This window comes from Podarcis liolepis (genome assembly GCF_965112155.1).
Source record: "Podarcis liolepis genome assembly, chromosome: 8".
In the NCBI taxonomy this organism is placed as follows: domain Eukaryota; kingdom Metazoa; phylum Chordata; class Lepidosauria; order Squamata; family Lacertidae; genus Podarcis; species Podarcis liolepis.
In genome coordinates, this window is record NC_139560.1 from 41,202,344 (window position 1) to 41,226,655 (window position 24,312).

Below are 24,312 nucleotides of genomic sequence, written 5' to 3' on the forward strand. Positions count from 1 at the left end.
CTAAAGTGCTTTTATTGCTTCAAACACCATCAATTGTAAAGTCTACTTCTATGCTAATTTTATTTTTGTAGGTTTCGTTTGCCATAATATGCAATTATGAATATTTTGACAAAAGCAAGCTTAGAATTGGGCCTTGCAACCTAAATAAGACATTCTTCTAAGCAGCCTGCCACTACTGAAGGATTTCCGATAAATGCTACGTCCTTAATCCTCCTCTCACTGATTAATGTTTACATTTCCTTGTGATGAAGAGAAGTATTTTCAAAAGTACAGTGGGAAAAAGAAATCCTACTACATCCTGTTCCCACTAAGAATGCTAGACATTACATGCAAGAACATTAAATGGGTCAAGGGCAATCACTCGAAAGCCACATTTTATTTAGGATTCCACATGCTTTGTGTTCTGATGAATATATTAAACACTGCCCAAAAGTACTCTTATAGATCAACAGACCCATATGTGTCTACTCAAGTCCTAATGAGCTCAATACTGTTTTCTCCCAGGTAAGTGCACATAGAACTGCAACCTTCAGCAAACAAATTGAACTGAAACCATCGCAGTTACTGGTGTAGGCGGATGTAGCATTCAAAGGTGCAGTGAAAATAGTTTAGACACCAGCCACTGAAGTGGACAGAATACAACAGGCAACCCATAGGTCATCACCTGTATCAGCAGAGCACAGAAAAGCCCGTTCCACCCTCTTTTCCAGCCACTTCTGGGTTGCAGCAATGCGCATGTGTGCAGTTGGCCGCCAATTGGACGTGTGTAAATCGGTCATTGTCTGTAGTTTGCTTCTGTCAGACTAAAAAGCTGTTCTCAGAAATTTAGTGGTTCTTAATTTTGAGGTCAGTTTTGTATGCCCCTCTTTGATGTATGTATATTCTTATTACTATGAATGGGTGATATATCTCCTTCCTAATTATTCATATGATGTCTTCAGTTCCATATTCTCTAGAAGAGAATGAGAAAGCTGACAATGAATTGGAAAACCCGACTCTGGGAGAAAAAATAGCAAGGTATATTTCTCTGTTCTGGATGGTGGTCATACTCAGCCAGAAGGAGCAGATTTGCAGCCTGGAGGTCTGGCAATGATTCTGGCTCGGAAAACCTTTAATCAGCAAAAGCCAATGAGCTGAGTGAAACCCTTTCTTTGATGAAAGGGACTTGGGCCATATATATCTACAACCCCCATCACTCCTGACCACTGGCTATACTGGCTGGGGCTGATGGGATCTGAAGTCCAACAACATCTGGAGGACCACAGGTTCTCCGTTCTTGGTCTAGAAACTTCCATTTACGAAACATCCCACTTTCCCATCTCATAACAGAAATGGGCTATGGAGAAAATATGAGACTATGGTAAGTCTTATTCAGTAGTCAACTTTTACAGTGTCAAGAAGTGCATTCCAAGTATTTCACAAAAGCCACAATTAAATATGTTTTATTTCTATTGACACAATTAAAAGTAATTGTGTGAAAGTCTCATCTCATTTGAATAACCAATGAAATCACTAGTACATCTGGCATTGCTAAAACCAGATATACAGAAATCCTCATTAATACACTTGAAATAATATTAGATAGGAAGGTAGATATGGGGTTCCTATTTGTATTCTGGCTACAGCACTTTAAAAAGTACACTGCTCTTGTGTATCCCAAAATAGTTGCAATCATGAAGACTGGTCATTTTTCAGTATTTTTAAATAAAAACTGGATTTGGCCCCACAAGCCTATTCTGTAAACTGCAAAACAAAGGAAATACAAAGCAGCGGAACTGCCTTGGGACTGAAACCAAATGTTCCTCTGTCCAGGGTTTCCAGCATCCTCATCTGCAAATCCCCCTTTCAAAATCCAACCAAATATAACAGTGCAGCAGACTCTTTGACCTCCACATATTCTTATTTTTAAAAGGTTTTCTTGTTACATCGCCAATGAATTAAACTTATTCAAATATCTGTCAACCAAAGCGGCAGATTAGCTGCGACAGTGTAATCAAAATAAGACCTAATATGTAGCCTTCTAGTGCAGTAAAGACTTTTTTATGCAGGAATCTAGGTGATCCAGATTGTTAACACACACTCTGTCTCAGTCTAAAAACAACTGTAGAATCACAGCTGGGATTTAACCCCGGCTGCACAGAAGGTTTGGTATCCATAACAGCTATGCAGACAGGCTGAAAACCAATGCCAAATTGTTACATTCGTATCCTGTTCTTCTCTCTAAGGAACTAGCAGAAGCATTTATTTTCACAACAATACAGTTAGGTATGGGTAAGCCAAGAGAATGTACTTGCTCAAAAAGCAACAGAGCAATCTTCATAAATGAATGGAAACATGTATCCGAGTTGCCTTAATCTGACTGTGCCAAACTTACTTGTTAAATAACATTTCTCACCTACATCATAGGATTGAGAACCTGTACTACATTTTAATGCATATTAAAAAGCAGAGGCATGACCTGACCCCGCGGGATTCTGCAACAGCAGCAGTAATATGTGCTCTTGTGGAGAAATGTGTGCCTGTAATTATGCTATATTTCCCATAATAGTAGGCATTATATGGTGTGGGCTTGCTATTCTCAGCTGTGGCCTGTCCTAAGCTGGAATGCAATGTAAAGCTAACTCCCAAGTCCCATAGCAGACGGTGAGTGTGGTGATTGTATGGCACAGCGGCACCCAGGCTGTATCACACTGTATGATAGATTATGTTCCAAGTAGCCACATCTAAATTTCCATTCAATTTACATGAGTCCCAAATCCTCAAGGAAAACTTCCTTGCATCTAATGAAGTATTCAAATCTTAACACTTCAAAACATCCATCAAACTGGGGACTTGAAAACAGTGGTCCCAGAACTGGCCTCAAAGAGAGGTGCTGTCTTGTCTCATTTGTGCAGGGTTCTTCACATTGCTCCCTGCAACTGCAACAGAACTAGGGAGAGCGGGTTTATGCCAAGAACAAATAATGGCTTGGTTTACTGGCCAGTCAAATTTATGGGCTCATTAAGACATCCTTTGTCCACCATCTCTGGTCAAGGTGGAGACCACCATCTCTGGTCAAGGTTGAAGAGTAGTTGCCTCGTTAAACGCAATCCATTTTTCAGTTAGCACTTCTATTTTGCAGGGCCCACAGGAAGCAGACATTTGATTATTAGGAAGGAGCTGTTTCTGAATGCAGGATTAAGACACCAGAAATGTGTTGATGAAAATGTATCATTCAGTTACTGGCAAATATAAATAGCACTCACAAACCCACTTTGTTAGTACACAGCTTTAGAAAATACATTAACTGGGTGATTGCTATGAAGAATAAGACTGAAATACTTTGCCTTTGCAGACTTCTTTTGTCTATGTCTGCACTTCCTGATGAATTTTCACCTAATTTTACACCAGTGTTATTTGCTACAATGCCAGTAACAAAGAATGGCAACCAATTCTGGAAAGTTCTGGGCACTTATCTCTCAGGGTAAGAGCTCTTAGGCTAAATTCAGACAACCCTCAAGCCATAGTTGTGATAAATTAGGGGAAGCTCCATATGTTTACATGCTCCCTCTTCTCCTTTCTTGTGCAGTGTTCCTGTTAACCATAATTTGCTGTAGTGTCTAAATAGGTGTATGTCACTCCAAAACAAGAGTGTTCCTGATTTTTAGCTATAGCTTGCCAGTTCATATAACCATAGCAAACGTGTCATGGACAGGGCATGGAAAAATAAGCCACACTCAAGAGGGGTGGGGGAAAGACCATGCAAGCCCATAACGAATAGTTAACTCCTGGAGAAGGATAACCAACCCTTTTAGGCCCATGAGTACATTTGGAACTGTCAAAGTGCCATGGGTACTATCCTCTCTGGTTGCTTCTCTCCTCAATTCCCCAGCTCAACCGCATTCCCCAACAGACAGAAAGAGAAAAAGCATGCACCCATGCACATATTTGCTTTTCCAAGGGGTTTGGGTCAAAGTTAGGCTCTGTAGAATAAGACAGATCCTCCTGAATTTGCCTGACACAGGGTCTAGCAATAGCAGCATCAAATAAAAGCTTATTTTGGTAGAGTGCACATTAAAAATCACAGATCTGGTGCTTGCTAGATCCAAGGCATGGATCCTCATGAGTTTTACACAAGATGGCAATACCACCAGGAAATCATGGAACAAATCTGTGTACACAGAGGTGATCTATGATTTGATGGCTGTTCTAGAAGGGATTCCTTCTAGAAATATACAAGGAATAGATAAAATATAGAAGAATCCATGCCTTGGATTCTCAGCCAAAACAGCACCCCTTTCAGTCAATAGAGACATGAGTGTAGGTGTGTGTGTGTGTGTGTGTGCAAATTCACACACACATACATCTTTTCCCTCTCTCTGGCACTCCATTTTCTCTTTCACCTCTCAACTCCTGTGTCAATCATATTTCTTCTTGCTGCCTCCCTACATTGCTATTCCCCCCCCCCCCCACAATTGACTAGATATCTCCCTGTCACCTCAGTCACTTCATTGCCTGTTCGGCTGCTGATATGAGTTTTGAGAAACACATAGAGCTGAAAAAAGAAAAGGAAAAGAGAGTCGTTCTCTCCCATTTCCTCCTTCAGCTTTCTGTACTTTCCAAAAAGGGGAGGGGCAGACAGCACCCTTGACACCACATGACAGTGAAGCGGGGAGAGAGGGCTCAGAAGACTCATGGCCACTTGAGGAAATCTGCAAGGGTTCCACTATACCCATGGATATAACCTTTGAGGCCGCAGGTCACCTGGATGGAGCCTTACTAATGTCCTTGCATGAATACTTTGAAAGGAAAACAACTTCAAAATTAAGCTTCTTATGTTATCTTCTTACGATCAATGTCTACTAGCCGCAATGGCTACGCTCTGTGTCTACTGTTGGACATATGTCTCTGAATACCAGTTTTGGGGAAACTGCAGAATGGGAAAATGTTGCTGCAGTCAGGTTCTGCTTGTGGGCTTCCCATGGGCATCTGCTTGACCACTGCGAGGACAGAATGCTGGACTAGATGGGCTTTTGGCTTGATCCAAAAGGCCTGTTCTAACAAGTTTCTGCTTGGCTATCCAAATAACCAAATTCTGTAATTCAAAAAGCATGTGAGCTGCATGACTTTTTTATTATTATGCTCCTAGGTACAATGAAGTATCTATTTAGTTGCAAACAGATATACTTTGCTAATGCAGCCAGTTAGTGTGCATGTTTTTTCAGGAATTATGTGACTTAAACGACTGGATATTAATTAGACAATTGGAAACATTATCTAACTTGGTTTAAATAACTGGACTTTGGCTACGTAATAAAGATTTAGATTTAAATAACTGGCTTTTTTCAGGAGGATGCCTTGCTTGAACCATCTTTAGGTGTGACTATGAGAGTGTCTTGTTTTCACCAGCTTAATCTGATGTATCTAAGAGTCTTCATTACTGAACACCGTGGAATTCATTTCTATGTAGGCATGCACGGGGTCTCATTGAAAATATAAGCAAGACTTGCATCATAGTTGCACAGATTTCCTTCTGGAAGTCAGTACAGAAGGAATAATACAGTATAATGCTAGTTGGCATCCTGCTGCATCACAAATTGCTACTATATTTGTTCACTTTCATATAAAGGCTCCCATCTCAAGTTGATCTTGGCATACTTCAGAGAACCAGACCAGCTGAGGTAATGACAATTTCATGGTGGCTGCTAAGAATGCACCCTGTTGAAATTCGAACTGCCTGATCTACCACTTTCAGAACCCAGTCTTCAGATTATTCATGGATTTGGGTTTTGAGAGCTTTTATTTTGTTCAGTTTTTGTCTTAAATATATATAGGGAAATACAAGCGCTATGAGTTGCACAACGAGTCATACAGTTAGTAGGTGTCAGAGTCAAGAACACAGAGTCCATCGTCCAGTTCCAATTAGTGTACTGGAGGCAACGCTCAGCATTAAATCAGCTCCAAAATCCCTTACACAAATATCCAGGAAAGAGGAGGGAAAGAACAAGCCAAAAGCTTTATAAACTGAGTAATGCTGTGATAAAGTAATCCCACACTAGCAAATGATAGAAGGTCAGGGCATGTATTATCAGACTCCTAAAAAGACTATCTGCAGTTATCCCCAAAGTCATATGCTACATTCCATCCTACATCGATCATCAAGCCAATTCCACAGAATGTAGTTTTCGGAACATCTTGGATTAGGCTTTTATGAACGAAACCCCTATTTTTATCCTGATGAAAAATTCCCATTGTAACTGGCTGAAGCATTCTTTTTAAAAAGAATCTGCATGTATGATTAAGCAATAATTTAAGCAGTCCTATGGGACATGGTATTCTTTTCGCTTAGCAGTTTATAAACATACACAAAGCACTCTTTTCGTTCAAGACATACTGATGTAATTAAAATGAAGCAGTTACCAGTTTTCACATTTACGTGGGGGGGGGGAATAGGCCAAATTATGTCCATTTCTCTAAACAGGAAGCTGTCCAGGAGAATTAAGAAATGTGAACAGAGGAAATGAGGGTTTCAGTTTATTATCAGTTAAGGCTTTTTAAAAGCTAAAATTTTAAAAACTGACAGAACAGTAGGCACCAAATCCCCATTCTATATTTCAATTTTCAAATGGCTCAGCACCTTTTTATTCTCTTACTGAATATACTTAAAAGTATCTGCACAGTCTTAAGAAGCCACTGTGTTTTTGATGAAGTGCTGGCTGAATGTATGTGTTAAAGGGGGGCAGGGGGGTGGAGAAGCACTTGGATTCCACAAATAATTCAGCACCTTAAGTCTTAAAAACATTGTTGTGACCTTACCTACTCAAGTAGAAAAGGAAGGGTCTTTAGTTTTCACTGAGCTGGTGGCAAACAGAGCAAAGCCATTTCTACACAATATTCACAGGCTATCCAATACTCAGCTGAGCAAACACACACACACTTTTTGTTCCAATTCTACATTTCACTACGCACTGTAGCTTAGCCAAATATTTTTATAACGGTTTCAGGGACAGTTTCATTTCCTGTAGCTTGCTCAATGGCATGAACTCTTTTTTTTTAAAGCAAGCAAACAACAACAACACATCACATCACAACACAACCCCAAGCATGATTCTGGGGTGGGGGGAGGGGAAAGGGCAGGAAGGAAATTCACTTAGATATGCCTGGCTGTATCTCGTCTACTATTCTAACCTTTCAGAGTGCACACACTGATAAAAGCCCCTCAAAACTAGTTGCATTATTTGCTATAGTGTTATACTTGCTGAAGCAATCTTAATGAGCTTATCTAGGGGAACATATTGCCAGATATGTTAATGCAAAAAAGAAAAAAACCCACCCTGCTGCCAAAAGGTGCAACATGCCAAGCCATTAATCAAAAATGCTGAGGACTGTGACAAAGAAAATAGGCACCATCCTCCTTTTCAAGCAAGGAACACAATGAAAATGTATCACACACACACACACACACACACACAAAATAACACTAAGCAGGAAGGTCAGCGTCCCCTATAAGAAAGCATGATGATATGGCACATAGGCGAGGTGCCACTTGCTTTTAGAAGCCTCTGTACAACACACCTCATTTCAAAACCCAATATTTGCAGCAGGATTTTTTTTTAGTGTATTCCTGACACCCTGACCTCTGCTGTCAAGCTTTCCACCAATCAGGGTGTGCAGTTCTTACAAAGCTCCATCAATCTGGTGGTTTAACATCACAGACTGCAGTTTAATCTAGAGGATTCCATTTTCCCTTCCACACAACCAAGGCAGTGCACCACCACCACCACCACCATCACAAGACCCTGTGTTCTTTCTTCTCTCCCCCAGCCTTCCCTTTCCCTGTCCCCGAAATGTCTCCTCTGACAAGACACACAGACCAAGAGGACATTGGTATTACGGCTATTATTTATTTATTTGCGCGCACCTCCCTCCCACGCCTTGTAAACGTTATCAATACGCACAGCAGAAAGCTAAAAAGCGCGGGGGGGGGGAGGGGAGGGGATCAAGACAGGCGGAGTATTCGCAAGATGTTTTCCATTTGGACAATGCAAAGCGCCCGTTCAAACAGAGCTAGACCACGCTGCACGCTTAGGAGAGGAGACACGCCAGATTAGGTTTAAAGCGCCGCTGTTTTTGTTATGCAATACGCTGCAACCCCCGCTCCTCCTCCTCCTCCCCTCCACCCGGCTCTGCTGCAGCAGTTCCCCGAGTGTGTGTGTCCGTCCGTCCGTCCGTCCGTCCACGCACACGTACGCGCACGCCCAACACACACAGAGAGAAAGAGAGCGGCTTACCTGTAGGAACGCTCCCCTCGCACTGTGTGCTTCCTGAAAGGGATGATGGTGGTGCCGTTATCTTGGATGATGTCGTTGTTGTTCTCTCCATTTGGGGACAGCGCTTGGGTAGGTCCAGGCATTGGAGCGCTCCCAAAGGCAAGCAGCCCTCACCCGGGTGCCTGTGTGCGGAGAAGCTGGGGCGGGCGGGCTCGCCGTGCGCGCGTCGACTCCTTCGCTACTGACTCGCTCCGTCTCTCTCTCTTTGCGCCGCCGGCCCCCTCCCCTTTCCTCCCTGGCCGGTGACGTCAAACCGCCGGGAGCAGCGCCCGGGCCACGTGACACGGCTCCTCGCCATAGCAACCAGCTAACTCATCAGATCTCCCCAATTCACACAGGGCTCGAGCATGACCACAGCCAGGCAGCCAAACAGGCGCACGGGGCAGGCCTAACATCTGGCACGTAAAAACACCAAGCCAGGCGCCCTCCCTCTCTTCCTCCTCGGCTTCCCCTTCAGTCTCACCCTCGGTAAATGCAGCTGTATATACAAGGAGCCAGCCTCTCTTTTCTTTCCTTTTTAAAGAAAGGATCGGGGGCTTAAAAAGGCCAACACTATCCACCCACCCACCCCTTTAAAATTAGCCATGCAACAATGCGATGCGGAAACCTTGCTGCACGTATCAGAAAATAAGGTTCAGTTGCAACCACACTAGTCCTAATGTAAGCGGGGGCTGATGGGCGTAGGCAAAACATGCGACAAAACGCGTGGAAAGCCTCAGGTTTAAAATTATGGGGGTCTCTCAAAATGAGCATTTTGTAATCATCACCCTCGGAAGCTTGGATGAGGCACAACGCGAGTTCTCAATGGCTAAAGCAAGGGGGCGGGATGGCAGCTTTCCACGAGTATATTTACAAGGCTATTAACCTCTTCTTATTTTAAGGAGCATTTAAGAGAATTTCAGGGGAAGGGCTGCATAGCAAAATGCACGTTCTTCCGCCAAGATAAGCAGAGAGACAGAAAAGGCACAGCATCCCTCCTCCCCCAACAATCCCTTGCTCTTAAGCACTCAAGTCGTTTATTTTTTGTCCTACATTTAAGAGACACAAACAAAACAAAATAAAAACCCAAGCTTTCCCCCCCTCAAAGCCTCATAATCCATCATCATCTATTCCCCGGATAATACCAGGTTATTTTTGGTCTCAAGCTACTGGAATTAGTATCAAAACCAGTCTCTCATGTACTAAACCCAGATGGCAGCAATAATCCAAACATCAGCAACAGGGCACACAGTCTCTAGTTTTCCTTACAGATTAAAAGAGCATGTAGTATATTCTGATCCTTGTTATTTCAAAAATTGCTTCTTCCTTCGAATGCATAATGATTTCCCCTCCCCCCTTATTTATTGGTAATAAAAAAACCTGAATGAGAAACAGCGGCTGGATTTTTACAATGTATTTTAATAACAAAGTATTTTAATAACTGCTCATATTCCTAATAAAATGTTTTTCAACATTCTGTTACAAACCACTGGCAGGAAAGGGTGTCTAAGAACTCTTTTCTTAGACAAAGACTGCTGAAATCACCTTGAAAAGTTCAAATGCATTTAACAGCCTCAGGCCATATACTGAAGCCATTGATGGCTTTTTCCTTTTGAATAAGCTTGCATGAAGAGGGGGTGGGATAGAGGTACATTTGCAAGAATCTACTTGCATTAACACTTTGTTAAGGGATCTTTAAAATAGACATGTTAAGTATCTTCCTTTTGTTTTGCTGCTCCTGATAGCATCATAGTATCAGACAGACTCCTTGGTCTCCAGTGTCTCTGCATGGCAACAGTTCTCGCTGGATTAGCATATGGTGGTAAACAAACCTTTGATCTTGAAAACTATTTTAAATATCAGGAAACTATATTCACCAGAGTCAAAGGCTATGGGGTAACAAAAACTGTACTACTGTATTACCATTCTTTCTGTCAGACAATGGAATATTCAGTACAACTTCTGCTATGTCAGTTCAGATGAGAAAGCAAAAGTCTTCAATATCTTAAGATATATCTAGAGATGCTAGTTGTGTTAGTCTGTTCCCACAAAAAAGCACATTCTTGAGGCATTTCAAAAGCTAACATGCCACAAAAAAATTAAGGTGCTACAAGACTCTCTCATTTTCTTTTTCTGTGTTTAATCATCATTCTACTAAATATGTATGTCATCTTTCCTCCAAAGGAGCACTGGATAGCTAGTGTACATGGTTCTTTCTGCATGTTATACTTACATGATATGAGGTGTAGATGAGAGACTGCAACTGGTCCTAGGTCACACAATGAGATTCACAGGCTGAGTGGAGATCTGAACATAAACCCTCATGGTCCTTAGCAAACACTCCAAAATCACAACACCACACTTAATTCAGCTGTATGGTCAATGCATGTTTCCAAATGAATTGTGACGGGGTTGAAAGATGCCTGCCCACCTGCCTCCAGAGGGATTTCTGGGGGATGAAGAGCGTGATAAGAGAGGTGCATAGCACAGAAGCAGAGGCAGAAATCAGCTGCAGTAAGGGATGGAACTTGTGGAGAGAGAACTTTAACAGGGAAGCATTGTGCATATCTAACAAAATTAACGAATCTCATAGAAACTAAGGAATCTCAGAGGAAGGGACCTCATAAACTGCCATAATTATCCAGATGAGTTAGTTGCCCAGGTAAGGACTTTACCAACCAAAATTCACACCTCCAGCCTGTGTTGCAGCTAGGCCTTGCACCTTTACCATTCAACAGAAAGGGTATCAAACTATCTCCTTGTCTAGAAAGGAAAGCCTTTAGGAAGCCATCCCAACTCCTTCCGCCAGCCTAGGATAGCCCCTCTCTCTGACACAGCCCACCCACCTATTCAGTAGCTAAGGAAATCACCACTCACCTCACAAACACAGTATGCTTTGCCTGTTCTGTTGTACTGTATCTTTGTATTAAGGCAACAAACTATATTGCTTAAGCAAAGCATGCTTCCTGAGCTTTATTTCAGCTTTACCACATTGTGGCATTCTTTCAGGGCATAATCTGAGCCAGAGTCCACCAAAACCTATATAAACTCATGCAGACTCCAAAAGTGCTTTAAGGGCTGAGCTCTAAAACATGTAAAACAACATAAAGAGACTGAAGGGTACACATTTCCCTCACATTTTCCCCTCACTTAGCATGGATTAGAGAAGGTCCAGTCACAGTCTCAACAATTCTCATTTTCGAATAATAGGCACTCCAAATATGTGTTGGCACCTTATACTGCAAAATGATGCCAAGAGGATGACAAATATCAAACCAGCAAAAATAAAAAAATATTTCCGTTCACAAACATCTACTTTGATCCTTTTTTCACAAGCCTCCACCACACACAATGGAACTATCATGAAAGCAATGAAAAACATCACTTCCTTCCAGCCAACAGAAGTGCAGTGACAAAATTTGCTGCCTTCCACAGGCAGCCAGGTTAGTAAAGATGAAAAAACAAATTCAGCTCTCTATTCAAAACTAATTGGAAGGCTTTGGGCAAGTCTCTCAGCCTGACCTTCCTACCTTATAGGCAATCAAGAGGCAAAATGCTCTGACCTCGTCTGAGAAGGGGCAAGAGACCAAAAACAAAAACAAAACCCCACACCTATTGCAACCTTGAAATAGGTAGTCTGCTATCTCTTATTGTCAAATCAACCAGAGGGCAGTAGTTCTTGCTCAGCGTAACAGCTTTTACAATTTTGCATACAGAAGCCAGCACACCCTACAATTTTCATTAAAAGATATAATATCATAGAGGTTCATAAAAGCTCAAAGTCCAAATCTTGGGAGATTCAGGGGTATAAATGTAGGCACCACATCTAAAAGTTGGGCAAGAGATGGAAGGCCCAGATTCCCTTTACTTGGGTAGATCCTGTCAGCTGATTCAGAATATGCTTCATTGGGTGCCAAGTGCTATCTCCAAGTCAGTAGTCAGTGTCTGTCCTGCAGCAATGCTCTAATTCTAAACCTAACCTACTTTACTGTGTTATTAAAAGAATAAAAAAATAAATTAGAAGGGTTAATCAGATTTTTTGCATTTATTTCCCCCCTCACCCAATATATAGTATACCTCAAATATGTAACAGGACAGAGGTACAGAAGCAATGTGGGAAGAAAATTATAGGCTCTTCATTTATGGTGTAGAAAACAGGACGTTTGAGAGAAAAGCAAATTTAAACTTGTAATCTAACAACTTTCTTTTTAAGCAGACAGAGTGTGCACATCTTCCAATAGCTCTCCACAGAGCTGCAGGCAGAGAATTGATGTACCATCTCTTATAAGAAATGTGTCCTGTGTAAATATCTTTGTAGCATCAGATGTTGGATTCAGTCAGCCTGCTCATCAAGAGGGTGTGGCATCGGGCATTGCTTTCCGTACAGTTTCTTCCTAAGAATTGAGCATGCTGTCAGTGATGCCACAGATATAGCAATCCTGTGTCCATCTAGAACACAGCAAGAAAAGCATGCTTCCTCATTTACTAATGGTAGACTTGCGAATAATGACACCAAGAATACTGATGGCATAACAGGTGAGGGTTTTTTTTGCCCGTTTCATTATGTTACTTAATAAGTTGCTGTATATTAATTATGTTAAGAGTTTTGTAAGCTGCTATCTCCCTGCTTATTTAACTTATATGCAGAATTCATCATGCGAAAGGCTGGGCTGGATGAATCCCAAGCCAGAATTAAGATTGCCGGAAGAAATATCAACAACCTCAGATATGCAGATGACACAACCTTGATGGCAGAAAGTGAGGAGGAATTAAAGAACCTTTTAAGGAGGGTGAAAGAGGAGAGCGCAAAATATGGTCTGAAGCCCAACATCAAAAAAACGAAGATCATGGCCACTGGGCCCATCACCTCCTGGCAAATAGAAGGGGAAGAAATAGAGGCAATGAGAGATTTTACTTTCTTGTGCTCCATGATTACTGCAGATGGTGACAGCAGTCACGAAATTAAAAGACGTCTGCTTCTTGGGAGAAAAGCAATGACAAACCTAGACAACATCTTAAAAAGCAGAGACATCACCTTGCCGACAAAGGTCCGTATAGTTAAAGGGGAGATGCTTTAATCTTCCATTTCCCATGCTTTCTGCCTGCTTTGGTGACAAACTCACTGAACAATTGTCAACATAATGGGACAAAGCCTGTTGAACAGGCACATAGATTAACTCAATTACTTTTTCATCTTCACCCCCCCATATTTAGTCTATGGGGTCCTCCAAATGACCTATTCATTTTGCGTGCACAAAGCTTACATGTAGGTTAGACCATGTCTGGTCTTTATTGAGAATCCATTCTGATTTATTTATGGAGGAATTACATGAAAATGAACATTCATCCCAATTTGTTTGCAGGGTGTCTACACATCTTTCCATTAGTCATTCATTTACCTCATGCTTTCCAATGCATTTGTCTATGACTTTCCAAACCACAAAATATCCATTTGTTTATAAGTGGGTTGTTGTGCCAGAGCAACAAAGCACTTTAACAGCACAAACCTAAAGTTCTGATATGTGCTTGGCTCTCTCCTGCAAGATATGGACAGTTTGAAGGCACCCCATGGTCAGGTCAGGTCACTTCTCCCTGCCCCCATCAACAGAAATTCTGGTCATGTTTGGCCATTTCTCAGCTATACCCTACAGTCTTCTCCTCTGATCTCCCCTTGTCTCACCAGAGTTCCCTTACATCTATCCACGACTGTGGTGTCAAATACTTTATCTCTATAAGAGATCTGACCACATGGCACCCTACATTTAATCCTTCCTATATACTCCCCAATCCTACAGAAGGTCCTTGTCCTTATCTTTACATCTATCCATGTTCTTGCTCCCTTATTTTCGCTACTGTTATATCTCAATACTTTCCTGTGATCTTCACTCCTCCAGTTACATTACCCTCAACCACCCAAAGGTGTCCTGCTCCCTCAAAAGACTTTGGCCTTTCTCCCCCATATGCTTGGAACTGCCTCCTAGAACACCTGCATGATATCAACCTGTCACCAGTTGTTCCTTTGCAGATGTGGTTTGCATTCAGCACTGTTTAAATCTGGCACCAAATGGAAGTCATGGTTGCAAAGGAACAATCAGGAGCACACTCTAAGCTGTGCATGCCTGATAGGTTCCCCCCCCCCCCATGCCTGACATCATATGCCAGTTGATGGGTATGGCCACCTGCCTGTCAATCCACCCAATGTCGCTTACAGAAGGTTGGCCACTTCTGGTTCCCACTGTCTGGCCAAAAGGGTGCTCTCCTGTAACTAAGCTTAAGCACATGTAACCAACATAATATTTATTCCCTGTTAGCCTTTCCTTACTTCTGTCCCCTTCCATTGCCTCTTTGTTCAATTCTAATTGTAAGCTCCTCAGGAAAGGGATCTCTGTTCTTCTAAAAGCATCATTGAGGATGATGACAGTATATAAATGATAATGATAAAATGGCACATAAGGTTTCCCATGGCTTGCCAGAAGGATGAGCTTTGACACATGTTTGTGCATTTAAAAGATCAATGACAACAACCACAAAAAGTAATTGACAGGTAGGCAAATGGATACTGGTTGGATGAGAACTCATCTCAGTGTAGAGATGAGAACTGGATAGCCCCCAAATGTCCTAGAACATGAAGATTTGCCGTTCTCTGATGAAAATAGGGATGTCCCATTCCATAATGATAATTTTACTATTTATACCCCACACACCTTACTGGGTTGCCCCAGCGCTCTGGGCAGCTTCCAACATATATAAAAACATAATAAAACATTTTAAAAAACCCTTTCCCATACAGGATTGCCTTCAGATGGCTCTGGGGTCAGAAAACTCCATTTCCTCCCACATATCTCCAATGAAAATAGGGACATCCTAGGAAAAGCGGGACATTCTGGGATCAAATCAGAAACTGGGATGTCTCTGGAAAATAGGGATACTTGGAGGGTCTGGGAGAACAATACAGAAAATGAAATGCCTGCTCATTTTCACTACTTTGGGTGGGACGGGGGGAGACACATACACATATCAAACTAAGAGTATGAAAAGGCAGCATTTTGTTGTTGTTGTTGTTAATGTAGCTGCAGCACATTTACTACTTTTCCTGGCAGATCTGAACCCCTTAAATGCTCTTTTCTTCTCACTGTGTCTCTTAAAATTATGGTGCAAGCACAGAGAGGGGAGGGGAAGCTTTATCTGAAAAGTCTTCTTTCCCTTTACAGCTACAACCCTGCCAATGCAATACTGAGAAGAGAGGGGAGGAATAATATGGGTTCCATATGGATGACATGCCTTTTGGCCTAGCTGACATTTCAACATTTTGAAACAATGCACATATTACAGATGTAGTTAATTTGGTCCTTACTGCAAACCACTACATATACAGTAAATCATCTTGTAGGTTTCCTCCTCCCACATTCATAGCTGTGTGCAGAACAATTCCAATAAGCAGCAGACCAACTGACATAAAATGTAGACCACAAGCCAGTTGTTAGAATGCAATTCCAGTCTCTAGAGAGTTCCTTTAAGTAAATAGAAGGAACAACAGTTTGGAGGGTTGGAGGTTTATAGCAGAAGCGGGTGTAATGCTAATGAAAGCCAAAGACTTTTTTCAAATGTTACTTCAATGAATAATAGGAGAAACCTCTTTTTTAATGGACAGTCTGCTTCTTCTATGGCTTCCGTCTCTGAAATTCCTTTTCATACGAGATTTCATTCAAAAGGAGCACTTTCAGGAAATTCCAACAATATTTTCAGTCAATAATGCAAATACTCAATTTGACCAATTCTTACTAGAATATGAAAATAATCTGGTGATTTACATTTGTAGTAATCTACATTTTGGAAAGCCGACAAGCAGCATTTCAGGGAAGTGCTTTATTTTCACAATTTCTTTATTATGTCCTCTACCAAACTAGTGTACAGGCCAAAAACTTTTATAAGGTTGTCCAGATTGTGTACAGATGAGCATCCTATTCCACACAAGTGATGTCAACACAGACTTGGAGACTGATCCAGGAAACAGAAAGAGACTTTTCAACATGTGTAATAAAAATGCAATATCTGTGTTGGTTAGAATGCTCTTCCACACTACAACCACTTTCTCTAGCACATTCATATTGATATGTTTACATGATTAGCAGAAGAGAGGCTCAAAGGAGATTTCACCCTAAGAATGTTTTGTGAACAATGACTGCTCTCCTTCGCCTTCAGTGCTAAGCTGTCAAGGCACTTGTCCAGCTATCCAGATGCAGCACAGCAAAGCTTTAATTCTCTGAGAATAGAAAGGTGGTTGAGCAGTTAAATTGCCCAAGTACTTGGGGTGACCAAAAACAAATTTTTAAAAATCTGTGGGATTATCTCATCATCCCAGTAATGGAAAGAGTATTGGACTATAACTTTGAATACCCAAGTTAAATTCCCTTCTCAGCAGTGAAGATCACCTTCAGTGACTCCTCCTTAGTCTAACCAGCCACATTAAGTTGTCTTATGGATAAAATATGTGACGGAGAGCCATATTAAGGTTACCAGATTTTTTTAAATGAATCCAGGGACACTTTTCAACTTCAATGGATTTTGTATGGGGACTGATTTGTAAATCCAGGGATTGTCCCTGGGAAACGGGGACATCTGGTAACCTTACCATATATGCCATCTTGAGCTCCTTGGAAGGAAGGCAGGATATAAGTGTAATAAATAGATAAATAAACTCAAAGAGCCTAAGCCATTTCTGGATCAATATGGCAACCCTACCTTCTTTTTTCTACTCAAGAAAAGCCACCATAGGGTTATACTAGTGCAAACTAGTATTTTAAGTGTCAGCACAGACATACATACAAACTTCCCAGCACTATTCCCTTCCTTGGGCAGGAGCTCATTTTCACACTGCATACTCAAGAAGGTGCATATTAGAGCTAAAACCTAGATACGATATTTTATTCCTCTTTTATGAGGTGTTTGCAATCCCTCCTAGTTGTGTGTTATCTGCAAATCTAAGAATCCTCTCCACCTCAAGTCATTGAAGATTGTTTGGTCCAGGACAGAGTCCTGAGGCACCCAACTTGAAACCTCCCTCAAAAGTTTGATGAGAAACCACTGGTACTCTCTATGAATTTACAACCAGCTGTGAATCCACTCAATGGTACAGTGTGCCCAGAGCTTTGACGATCTGCTTTTTCAATCTCATCCCAACAGTGTTTTCCTTTAAAATACGTATATTATTTCTATGGTCAGGTTTATATTTATTCAACGAGAACTTTATTGTGCCAGGAAGCTGGGCAACAAAATGTCATCTAGCAATTGCTCAATAGGCAGATGTAATTAAGCAACTTATTTATGGTACATAGACTCATGGCACATTATAATAACCAATAATGTATTGCTATTTTGCATTATCACATGCATATGCTAGACTAACAAGTAGCAGCTAACAACCATCTTGAGCACATCAGATCAGACACAGTATAAAGCATTTATACTAAGGTTTTGCAGGAAGAGTACATATTTCATTTGCTTAACATAGGCTATTGTAACCACACTGGTTAGCCCACTGAGAATATCTAAATGTTATAATAAATCTTATCTCGGGACTTTACTATCAGTTTGATAAATATTTCAGGTAATTTCAGTAGTGACTTTACAAACTACATATCTTTAAGAACAGAATAGTAAAGACACTACAAACTTCCTTCCACACTTCCTGTATATAAAGAGCAAGCCTTCCTATTCTTTTATGATACAATACTGCCGTTTCCTGGTACCCTATTTTGTTACTCACAGAAAGGGTCCACAAACATGTATCCCCCACATGAAAGGGATTGACATCTATGTAGAACAAAGGAGTCACTTCCTCTAAGAGAAGCCCCACCACCACCATAAAAAACATTCAACTTGTTGCTTAATTTAGTACTACCATTAAAGAAAGCATCATGGTGAGTGGGTCAGGGGAGCCACACAAAAAGAGGAGGAGGGAAAGGTAGCGTTGGCAGAGTTCCATCACTGTGTCTTTTATTATTGGTAGCCTCAGCCATAAGTTTTTTTGGGACAGTCACAAAAGCCAAACTGATCTGGCAGGAAAGAGAGATGACGGTAATGAATTATATAGATGAAAATAGACAAGTATGCTGAAGTTTATGGCACAGCAGGAAACTAGGCCATATTGTGCTACATACTAGGCTTGTTGCAAATGCAAAAGAACTGATTTGTTCCCAATAATTAACACAGTCTTCAGAAAGGAAAAAGAAAGCCAGTCAATAGAGCTCAGGAACCTGCTTGTAGGTCAGCATCATCACCCAGAACTGAGGCTAAGTTGGAGTAGGGAACTGGGTCTGAAAAATGACTTCTTGTGCCTTTGAGAACTGTAGAGCGCCAAAAAGACATGTTTTAACAGTGAGGGAAGCACTACAAAGGGATGCATGTAGGTGAGGCCTTTCCCTTCAATAGATAATCATGGATAGCGACTGCATGCCTAATCCTTACCAGAGTCAGGACTACTTTCCTTCTGTTCTGCAGTGACACATTCAGACACAACCAAAGTAGTTTATTTTTTTTTAATAAAATTTTTATTTGGTTTTCTGCTTTTATAAAAACAAAACATACACAAAGAAAAAACAAAAGACAAAAACATGTATAAAATCAGCATATCCCCGTTTCATGACCTTGTTCCCTGACTTCCCCCCACCTCCCCTCGTGCATCCCAGTTTCAAGATTATATCAGCAAATTGGTGTTTCTCCTCTTAACAATCTTATTCATCTTATTACCTTTTTTATAATAAAAATTGATTTTCGTAAGTTGGACTTAAACTCTCTTCCATCGATTTTCATTTTATCTTAATTAAGAGTCATCTTAACCAAACCTAAAAATCTTAAGAGTTTTTAAGAGTCTCTTCTTCCCTCCCTCCCATCCCCGGTTTTTGTCCCTTCCCAATAAAAATCCAAATTCGAGATTCTCAGCCTGGGTTCCTCACGTCCGAGGCTTTCAAATCCCTTTCAGTCCCTCTCCGCCTGTCCTGTTGGTAGTCCTTTATGTCAGTCGTTGGGTCTGGGAAAAGTTCTTTCACCATCAAAGTGTATCCTCTTCCCACAAGAAGATTCAAACGTAACTGCTGAAGAATTTCCACAAAGTCTATCTCTTCAAAGTCTAAGTCCAAACGGAGGCCCCAATCATATTTCTTTATTTTACAATCCTGTATTCCGTTTTGTCTTGGGACCTCCTCCTTCTTCTTCTGTGTCTCTCGCAGACTTGTGGTAGATATGTTCCCAGCGTCTCCTTGCTTGTATTCCACAGATGTCAACTTTTGGTTGTTACTTCCCAGGATTACTTCTTCTTTTTCTTGTTGTTTAGTCTCTTCCAGCTCTGTAGTTATTGTTTCCCAATCCGCTGTGGATTCTTTCTCATTGAGGTCCTCAATACAAAGAGCAGAGTTGCCTGTTCCCAAGGTCATAGTCTCAAGTTGTTTATTCATGGCCAGGCTCTGCTCTTGTAAGATTCCCACCAATTGAAACATCCTTTCGATTTCCACTAGTAACTTTCCTTCCACAGCCATTGTATCCATTGTAGTTTCACAGAATTCCCCCTAGGGGGAATCTGGTTACTTATTTGCTTTTTCACCAACAATCCTTTAACTGATTATTGTTACTTTGTTTCCAACAGTTTTAGCTCAATTATAACTCGTCTTAGTCCAGAGGGATCTTAAATGACAATTTCTCACTTTAAACCGCCCGTTTGGCAGCTTTGACAGCTGTCAAACTCCGCAGCTCTTACACAGGCACAAAGGCAGGACGTTCCCGAGCTCGGGAGGGGGGGTTGTTTAAAACAATAGAAGGGTTTCCAAAACTCCACTCTCCAGCCCAAAATTTCCTTTAGTTAAATCTTGGAAGTTAATGTCCTTTTTAACTCACCCCGCCAAGGGTAGGCTCTCCAGCTTAGCTCTTGTGTCGTTGCTTAGATCGTCTGCAAGAGGGGGGGTGCGGACTTCCTTTTAGCACACCCCCCGGTCGTCTCCAATTTAAGGTGGATTTTTTAAAGTCCCAATCCGTCTTACTCACGGGTGATTCTTTCAGTCCAAATTTTCAAGGAAGGAAGTCAGCGCTCTCTGGTCATGGCTCGCGGCTTCGCTCTACCAAGGTAGCGATCGACTCTCAGTGCCACGCCACCCCCGTATCCCCTCCGCAGCCTTTAAAAAGGCTCTTTGCGAATCAGGGGGGGCGCTTAAGGCACCCGCCGAGTCTTCAGTCCGCAGGCTTCCGCGCCTGCGGTTTTTAAGGGTCCCCGCGTCGCCGGCGCGGCAAAGACCCATCCTCGGTAGAGCCGATTCCCTCCGGAGCTCGGAGGGAATCCGCCATTTCCAGATCGCGTCAACCCGATCCTTTGAGAACTGTAGAGCGCCAAAAAGACATGTTTTAACAGTGAGGGAAGCACTACAAAGGGATGCATGTAGGTGAGGCCTTTCCCTTCAATAGATAATCATGGATAGCGACTGCATGCCTAATCCTTACCAGAGTCAGGACTACTTTCCTTCTGTTCTGCAGTGACACATTCAGACACAACCAAAGTAGTTTATTGCTGGTTTGGCCTTCCTTACATTGTGCAACAGTATAGACCATGGTAAAGGACTGTGGTAAGGAAGGGCAGTATGAAAAGCTGAATGAAAATATAAAAACACTAGGAAAGTGTTCTGGAGTTGTGTCACACATTTATTACAGCAGAAAGAAAGAAACATGCCACTATTCCTCTATGCTAATAAAATCCAACATATTTATATTTAAAAAACTTAAATTTAGGTGTTACATTTTCACATTTCTCTTATTTGTTATCAGTATTTATTACATTTCTATACTGCCCTCTATCTGAGGAACAGGGCAGTTTACAGTATAACTGGGGACTGTGTTCACTGGGTATTAAAAGGCGGAGAAACTATCCCAACTCCATGTCTGAATTTCATGCAAGTGCAAATTCAGTGCACTTTGTGTCTGCTTTCATATATTTGAAATGTATATTTGAAATATACATCTGAACACTAGAATTTTTAATGAGGTATCACATAAAAAAATGTGTTGTGCGTTCTCTGTATTTTTTATCAAGTTTTCCTAAATATATTACAGATGGGCTTCATAGAACATTAGCTGCAAATATTACTAGATCCTGCCTTCACATGCAGGGGAAGTCCCTAACGCACAGAGGGTTTGAGACTCGTTGGCTACCCTCACCTTGATAAGCCAGCCAGTTGAAGCCATTCCTCTGATATGGCTTTTGTTGCATGCTAGCAGCTTCTAAGAGCCACAGGTGAGAGCTGAGTGCAGCGTGGGACCAAAGGTGGACAAACCTTTGCCTTCAGCTGTGGATGGCAAGGAGCAGGTGGCCGTGCACTGCCACTCCACCACCTTTCTACCTAGCCTTGGTCCACTGCCTGAGTCATGAGACTTGCTTTGGCTCACTGGAGGAACAGCCCTGCACCCAGTAACCAGAGTAATTTGCTGGGAGGTGGTATGTTCCTATTTATTTCTGGACTCAATTTAAAATGCTAGTCTTAGCCCAGGGGTCAGCAACCTTTTTCAGCAGTGGGCTGGTCCACCATCCCTCACACCATGTGGTGAGCCGGACTATTTTTTTTGGGGGGGGGGATGAACAAATTCCTATGCCCCACAAATAACCCACAGATGCATTTTAAATAAAAGGACACATTCTACTCATGTAAAAACACGCTGGTTCCCGGACCATCTGGGGGCCGGATTCAGAAGGTGATTGGGCCACATCTGGCCCATGGGCCTTAGGTTTACTACCCCTGTCTTAGCCTATAAAGCTCTAAGAAACTTTGATGAAGTTGGAAGATGGAATCTTCTTTGTGGTCACACCAATATGAATCATTGTAGCGCAAGGGTGGGGAATCTTAGGTTTGGTGACCAAACACAATGCTCCAAGCCCCTCTCTATCTAGCCCTTGGGACCCTCTCCAGGCCATGTTTTTCACTGATGCTTCTCTACAACCAAACAGTCTCTCAACCACCCAGTGCTTTTGCCTGGCGGGATTGTTTCTGTGAACTGAATACTGTACTTCTTGCTTGCCTGAATAGAGGGTAGAGAGTGGAGAGGTGTGGCCGTGTGTATAAATTTCTGGTTTTTGCATGGCTGGAATGCAGGGCTAATGTGCAAATGAAAGAGTTGCATCTCTTTTCACCCACTTTTCACAACTGACCACACCCACTTTTACTTCTGGTTCCCAAAAGCCTAAATTGTCCACATTTAGGCTGAAATAAGATTCCCTACTGCTATTGTGGAGATTTGCCTGGCTCTTAACTGTTATCTTTCATATAGTTATTGAAATTATTTTTATTCAAAAAGGCTTTTAATACCTCATTCTGTTACTGCGTTCAGTGATTTCAACAACTATTTTTCATGCCTAGTTTGTAACCTGCTCTAGCAGAAGGATGGCATATAGATACAAAAATAAATAATGAGTGCATCATATAATTTCTGGCAACTCTACACCCCATGAATAGTTGCAGAGTCAGCCTCATATTCCTTTATTTCAAATCTACTATTTTTAGGGGTTTGTTATTGTTTTTCCTTAAGCATGGGAAGACATTGATACTTTCCCCCTTGATGGGGAAATGTTAACTTAAATGGAATGTTTGTTTATACGTCAAGATTGCTTGTTTATTTTAGTAATGGTAAGCTAGGCTCAGTGCCCTTGTAAGGACCTGTTTAAAAACGATCTGAATTTTTTTATACAGCTCCCCCCCATTCTATTACTGGATATTATCCCTTGGGAGTTATACTAACTGACTAGTAATAAACCTGCCTCCTAGACAGCACAGTTGGATTCATTCAAACAAGTAATATAAAATTAAGGATGAACATTTGCAATTAATTCTGAATTAACAAAATCTCACTAATTTTGTAGAATCCTTTATGTGCGATTTTGGGAATGTGTTTCTGTTAGATATAGGTTCCAGTTGGAACCCAGAGTTTAGCAAGCATATTGCAGCAAAAAAATTATTCTCCTTCAAATGTTGGTTATCTTGGAGATCAAGCACACATGGCGATTTCCTTTTACCTTTGTCAAATGATCAAGATGATAGATTCTAGTAACCCCACCATACATCCTTTAAGCTTTGCATTTTTCCTCTGCTGGCTTCTGTGTGCTGCAGAATAGTATCTTCTTTCTAAAGGGGACCTGCTATTCCACTGACCCCCTGCTGTCTTATTGTTTCTTTGTGCTCCCTCTTCTCTTACTCTCTTGTTGTCTTTAGATTTATCACCTACCCTTTCCAAGGTCTTGGGTTGAGTAACAATCTGTTTCCCTTAAAAAAAGCCCATGCTAGAATGCAAACATAAAGTTAATGGCTCTGTTTCTCTCCATAGACTTCAACCCAGTATGCTGACAGTGGTTGTTATCTGAAAGAGTGTTGTTAGTTGTCCCCCATGTTGCAGAGGCCAACCAGAAGCTGTGCATTTAGTGCCACTGGTTCCATGCTGCAGAAAACCCTTCCAAACAGAGACTCAGCAGGCATCCTTGCTTTTGCCTTTTGACTCTTGAAGACATTTTCATGCTGACAGGGCCTATACAGTTGTTTTGAATTTTCTTGAGTAGCCAGGCATTTCAATGATGGTACTGTACTATTTTTAATGGCTTATCTTTTTATATTGTTGTACACCACACTTATATTTTATGAGAGAGCAGCATATAAATACTTCTATAAATATAAATATATAGCAAACAACATGTTCAACTAAACTGGTAAAATATTTCAGGCCGCGGGATAAATATAGCTGCATATGAAAATTGTAATTGATTTTATAAGCCCCAGACAAGAACCAATTAAAAGCTTCTGAACAAAACTTGCTACTTCTACAACATCACGATGAAGCCATGTACTGTGAAGTTGCAATGCAGCTTATTATGCTATAAAATATATTGCAATAGATGATGGCATCCCTTTGGGGGGGGGAAATATTACGTGGCAGGCAGAATTCAATGGGGAATTATTTAGGAAACTGACTGTTGATCTAGGGAAGAGACACTCCCGGAAACATA

General features: G+C 41.4%; 1 protein-coding gene across 5 annotated transcripts in view; it reads right to left on the minus strand.

The window, feature by feature from the left end:
• MAPRE2 (microtubule associated protein RP/EB family member 2) overlaps window positions 1-24,312 on the minus strand; it is a 91,149-nt gene that overhangs the window by 42,584 nt on the left and 24,253 nt on the right. The window contains exon 1 of one of the 5 annotated variants that reach the window (XM_083518324.1): window positions 8,271-8,537. The exons of 3 other annotated variants lie outside the window; for them this stretch is intronic. In XM_083518324.1, coding sequence (XP_083374450.1) covers window positions 8,271-8,392 — 122 coding nt within the window. In that variant the 5' untranslated portion in view covers window positions 8,393-8,537. Of the gene's footprint in view, window positions 1-8,270; window positions 8,538-24,312 lie in introns of those variants that run through there. One more of the 5 variants, XM_083518328.1, reaches the window with a different exon arrangement.